The 6,000-nt window shown below is 42.4% G+C and overlaps 1 protein-coding gene across 1 annotated transcript; it reads left to right on the plus strand.

Annotated features, from left to right (window-relative positions):
- The first annotated feature begins 4,486 nt into the window (after window positions 1-4,486).
- LOC130910045 (somatostatin receptor type 5) lies at window positions 4,487-5,701 on the plus strand. The gene has a single exon (XM_057827076.1). The coding sequence runs from the start codon at window positions 4,703-4,705 to the stop codon at window positions 5,699-5,701; it is 999 nt and encodes a 332-aa protein (XP_057683059.1). The 5' UTR covers window positions 4,487-4,702.
- The last annotated feature ends 299 nt before the right edge of the window (window positions 5,702-6,000 follow it).

Below are 6,000 nucleotides of genomic sequence, written 5' to 3' on the forward strand. Positions count from 1 at the left end.
CCACTGTATGTTTGAGGCTGGCTTGGGAATGCCTTGGGATCATTTGGTGATCAGTATCATCAGGAGGAGCTGGTTGAACTGGCTAAGGAAAAAGTCTGGGCTGCCCTGCTAAAGCGCCCGGATTAAGCGGTAGGTAATGGATGGATGGACAACCCTGCAAAAATTAGAAAAACTGCAACACAAATAAAGAACAAAAACCCTCACTTAATCCACAAACACTCACAAAAAACCCATGGAAAACTTTTAGTTTAAGTCTTTATAGGCAGATGTCCAATCAGTTTTGACAGAAAGGGGCGAATTAACCCAGAACCCAGTGGACAGCAATTTTTACAAACTGAAACTTTTACAAGTTTCACACACTTTCCACGACCATTACTGTACCGTAACCCGAATTAGAGCACAAATGGGAACAAGCCGAAGTCTCTCGTCCATAACATAGCGGTAAAGTCAAAATTCCAACAAACATTTTGATAATGAAGCAATTATATGCTCCTCTAATGAACATTTTATTTACAAAGTATCACCGTGTAGCATATGGAAATGTTCATCTTTGGTTTAAAAAAAAAAAAAAAAAAAAAAACACTCTAATCTCAATGTTTACCATTGTGTTCTTCTGCTCCAGACTAAAGTATGAGGAAATGGATGCCAGAATGACACCGAAGTGAAATATTACCCATGAAATATGAAGCACCTTCACTGCGTTTTGCGGGATGATTAATAGGGGATGTAGAGGTGGGCCACATTGTATGAAGTGTTGGCAGCGAAACCTCCCCGCCTAATCAGCTTCAACTACAAAGGCATTTTTTCCTCTCAGTAAACTGGAACTAATACTTGTTGCCAGACTGGAACTACGTCTCCATAAATCTTCTGATGAATGAGCCCCGGGACGGTGGAGAGAAGTGTTAAGTGTGTCTTTGGACTCCCATCATATTCTGGATAAACACTTACAGCATGGGAAATAATTGGACGGCTTAGATATTTTGTGGATTTTAGACACTCCAGAGGATTTCTGGGGGTATTCCAGCTATGCGAGTCAGTGACAACAGGATGGAGGTCATTGCTCATTCATGGTCTTTAATCTTCATCATTCACTCCTTCCGCTGCTTGCGCCATCCTTTTCCTCGCTGCTTATATGTCCTTGTTTTATTACATTAAACAAAATGAGCCGGGCAAAGACATTAAAAAAAAGTATTCTACCGATACGGATCATATCATTACCGATACGGCACTAAAATTATATCATCGGTATCGGGGAGTACAGTGATACCTCACTTATCGCTGTTAATGGGGACCAGAACTGATTGTGTGAAAGTGAAAAACCGCGAGGTAGCGGGATTCAAAAATTGAATAAGGCGGAAAACACTCAGGTGACTTGAAGTTCCGCTCTGGGACCCCCAATTTGGTCAAATTTCAAAATTGTCCTATATGCATGTGTGATAAATCATTGGAAAGATTAAAATCATAATTTTCTGGGGAAGCAAAATTTTGTAACAGAAGGGCATTTGAAAAAAAACAATTTTTTTAAACAGCAAAACCCTAACTCAGGGCCGGCCCAGGCCATTTGGGGGCCCTAAGCAAAATAATGCAAAGGGGCCCATATTTTTGGCCCACAATTTTGTCACAGTGTACTGTGAAACCCATACATGCAATCCAAACCATACGTCCATATTTTGTATATTAATCAGATTTTGTTGCACTGCATACTTCAAACTTCTCACCCCAAATGATTGTCAGTACTTACAGTAGATGGCGCCAAACCTTTTTCTAAAAGAGGAAACAAAGAAGTTAAGGAATAACTTTTATTTTTTAAAGCTTGTAATCAAGTATCAAAACTCACAAAAGTCAAATAAAGCAAACTGTAATAAACAAAATAACATATAAATCAAACAATTGCCAGATTGGGGGCCCCCTAGTGGTCAGGGGCCCGAAGCACCTGCATAGTCTGCATATAGGCTGGGCCGGCCCTGCCCTAACAGGAGGTGGGAGCACGTGAGAGCATAATTAAAGACGCCACGATTTTAACGAGATATTATCGCGGACTTACCTTGTTTCAATCCAAAAACTCCAAGTATCATCGCGTGTCAAGACACAGATGTGAATGGCCACAGCTGGATTTTTTGGGGATTTCATGGGTGAAACACGGTAATATAACAAAGGGTCGCGATGCAGACATCAAGGAGTGGTCGACATGTTCTATTTGATATGTTTACCCTTTTAAACCTTTTTTTTTTTTTTTGTCTGGATCGATCATTTATCATCTAACTTATTGTAGAAAATGCAACAGTAACGAAAGAAATGAAAGTAAGCCATAGTTATGAGGTAGATATCCGTGACTTATTTACAGACACCATTTTTTTCAGTTTTTTAAGTTTAAAATATGCGAGTGAATAATTTTTTTTAAGTCTTTTTTTTTTTTAAACAAAATATTAGACATCAATTAATGATTGTAAGCTAAAAATGAGACATTTTGAATAAGAAATATAATTACTTACCTTCTTTTTATGGCTGGGTTGAAACAAAAGCGCAACGTCTGTAAACCGGGGTTTCAAAACTAAAAGCCATAATTTCAGGTTTTCATTATATTATTGCAGTAAAAAGGTCAGGGGAAAACTATCAGAAAGACTTAAGGACACGGCTACTGATACACTTTGGTGTATTGTGTAATATTTGATGTTACTAATGATTTAATGTGCATAGTCCATAACTGTCCAGTCACCATTTAGAGTTCCACAACAATTCTGTTTTATTGTGTTAAGTATCTATTGGGCATAAGGTGTACATTTAACTAGGGCTGTCAAACGACTAAAATTTTTTAATCGAGTTAATCGCAATTCTAACCATCTCTAAAATATGCCATATTTTTCTGTAAATGATTGTTGGAATGGAACGATAAGACAAGAAAGATATATACATTCAACATACTGTACATAAGTACTGTATTTGTTTATTATAACAATCAGTCCACAAGATGGCATTAACATTATTAACATTCTTTCTGTGAAAGGGATCAACGGATAGAAAGACTTGTAATTCTTAAAAGATAAATGTGAGTTTGTATATTGTGACTAAATATTGCCATCTAGTGTATTTGTTGAGCTTTCAGTAAATGATACTGTAGCGACTTAACTGTTCTTCCCAAATGCGTGATAGGAAGCTGTGCAACCATGACTGTGTGTGGTGGCTGCAAATGCTATATCTTCTCTGCGTTGGGTACACTACAGGGTGTTAAGAAACAGATTAACTCCTGTCATTCTTCCCCACGTCGCTTCCCACAATATTTATAATTGCTGTGGGAGATGACAAAGCTATTGCCAACGGCGTACCGCAAGCAACACATCAGTCTTCCTTAATATTCATGACATTAGCTACTGTTGCTAAGTAAGGACACGCCAATGTTTGTCCCTAATAGGAAATGAAAGGAAATCGTGTACGAAGGAGATGTTTACAGCGCTAAACCTACCAATTCCCTCTGAAAATGATGTGCCTGGTGCCAAATTGACAGGCAAAGATGTGGAAGAACATGAAAATGTTCAGTAAAAGAGATGGCTTTAGTGTCGAAGGCTGAAAAAGACGAAAAAAAACGAGCCGCATGCAGAAAAGCACCTCATACCCACTGTGAAGTATGGGGATGGGTCAGTGATGCTGTGGGGCTGTTTCGCTTCCAAAGGCCCTGGGAACCTTGTTAGGGTGCATGGCATCATGAATGCTTTCAAATACCAGGACATGTTAAATCAAAATCTGTTGCCCTCTGCCCGAAAGCTGAAGATGGGTCGTCACTGGGTCTTTCAGCAAGACAATGACCCTAAACATATGGCCAAATCTACACAGAAATGGTTCACCAGACACAAAATCAAGCTCCTCCCATGGCCCTCTCAGTCCCCAGACCTTGTTTTGTTGGCAAAAGGGGGTTGTACAAAGTATTAACACCAGGGGTGCTAATAATTGTGACACACATTATTTGATGTCAAATAATTATTTCTTTATGTGAGATTTTTTCCCCACTGAATAAATGCACTTGTATTGAAGGTTGGATTTTTCTCTTTTTTTCCATTAAAGTCCCATATTATTTGAATTTTAAAAAATTGTTAGAAGCTAAAAAACACATAACCAGGGGTGCCAATAATTATGGAGGGCACTGTATCTGACCTCCAGTTTTTACTATGAGTTTAAGGGGTGGAGTGCGTGGAGACATAATAGATAGAAGGGAGGGTACGTGTGAAGTAAACAGAAGCAGAGGAGGGGGAAGTTATGAAAACAAAGTATGGGAGCAGATGGGGTTTACCTTGGAAACAGCAGAGAACCTGGGGGGGAGCACTCAGGAGGGGCTTAAGCCAAGCTGGACTTTATCACAGTCTCAGGAGACTGATGAACAAGGGGGTGGACGGCTTCCAGGCGCGCACACAGCAGCGCTCGTCACACACCGTGGGGGGAAGATATATAAAAAGGGCTCCCCGGGAGAAAGAGCGGCCAGTGAAGCATCCGTCCTGTTCCTTTGAAGGGTGTTCAAGCAAAGGCCCGTTATCATTTTGACACTTTTTACATTCAACAAATGAAAGTTTGGAGTGGATGAGGCGATGCTACAGAGCGTTCAAAGCCTGCGTAACATCTTTTGGCTTTTTTCTTCTTCCATCTGGGGACGTTCTATTCTGGGAGGTGAGAAAAAGTTAACCAACTGCACCGATTGAGTTTATTTCAACGCGCCATGGAAGTGGAGATACAAAACTGGACCCGTACGGACGAACACGTCGACTTCCAGGACCGCATCGACAGTTTCGGCGTCCTTATGGCCGTTTTGTACCTGGTGGTGTGCGTGGCGGGACTCGCCGGGAATTCTCTGGTGGCGGTGGCCATTTTGAAACTGGACAAAATGGCGTCGGCCACCATGGTGTACATTTTCAACCTGGCGCTCGCCGACGGCCTCTTCATGGTGGGGCTGCCGTTTATCGCCAGCCAGAACTTTCTGAGCCGCTGGCTGTTTGGCGACGCGGCGTGCAAAGCGGTCACGTTCCTCGACGGTATCAATCAGTTCACCAGCGTCTACTGTCTGACGGTGATGAGCGTCGACCGGTACATGGCGCTGGCCGACCCACTCAGGTTCGCCTCCTGGAGGACGCCGCGGTGCGCTAAGGTGGTTTCGGCCTTCATGTGGCTCTTCTCCCTCCTCACCATCCTCCCGATGGCGCTTCACTTCTCGGCGGAACGAGGATTGTGCATGCCGGACCTCTTCTCGGACATTTGGTGGCTAGGGGTCTTGTCCTACACCTTCATCTTGGGTTTCGCTTTGCCGTTTGCCATCATGACCGTCTCGTACGTGGCCTTGGTGCTCACCCTGAGATCGCAGCGACGACGGTCCAACGCGCCCGACCGAGATAACCGCCGGCTGGAGCGACAGGTCACCAAAATGGTGGTCGCCGTGGTGGTGGTGTTCGCCGTGTGCTGGCTGCCGTTTTACACCGTCAACTTCTGCTCCACCTATCAAAGTAACCTCACCTTCGCCCGGATGTTCGAAGTCTTCGTCTTGCTGTCGTACTCGTGGAGTTGCGCCAACCCCATCCTCTACGCCTGCTTCTCGGACACCTTCAGGAGGTACTTCCGGGCCCTCCTCTGCTCGGGCGCCAAGGCTTCTCCCAGCATGCAATGCAATACCGAGCAGTACGACCTAAATGTCACGGGAGCGCAGGATGTGACCATTCTAGCGTGATGAGACCATGTTGAAAGTCAGGGTGGGAACCTCTCTCTCTCTCTTTTTTTTTTTAATTTAATTTTATTGTTTTTATTTTTTATTTTTTTTAATTTTTTTTTTAATTTAGTTTTTTTTTCTCCAAAATTTCTTTGAATTAGAAAAAACTTTTTATTTTTTATTTATTTTTTTTAATGTTTTTTTTTTGTAATTTTTTTTTTTTTAGGGTGGGAACCTCTCGTTACGGTTTGCGACGGAAGGCTCACGATGACGATTGTCTCACGATATGCCACTACAACAACTGTTGATAAATTGGTCAG

This window comes from Corythoichthys intestinalis, chromosome 21 (assembly GCF_030265065.1).
Source record: "Corythoichthys intestinalis isolate RoL2023-P3 chromosome 21, ASM3026506v1, whole genome shotgun sequence".
Taxonomy (NCBI): domain Eukaryota; kingdom Metazoa; phylum Chordata; class Actinopteri; order Syngnathiformes; family Syngnathidae; genus Corythoichthys; species Corythoichthys intestinalis.

Excerpts from the sequence above, each read along its gene's own strand:
- LOC130910045 (XM_057827076.1), top strand. The coding sequence starts at position 4,703 with ATGGAAGTGGAGATACAAAACTGGACCCGTACGGACGAACACGTCGAC.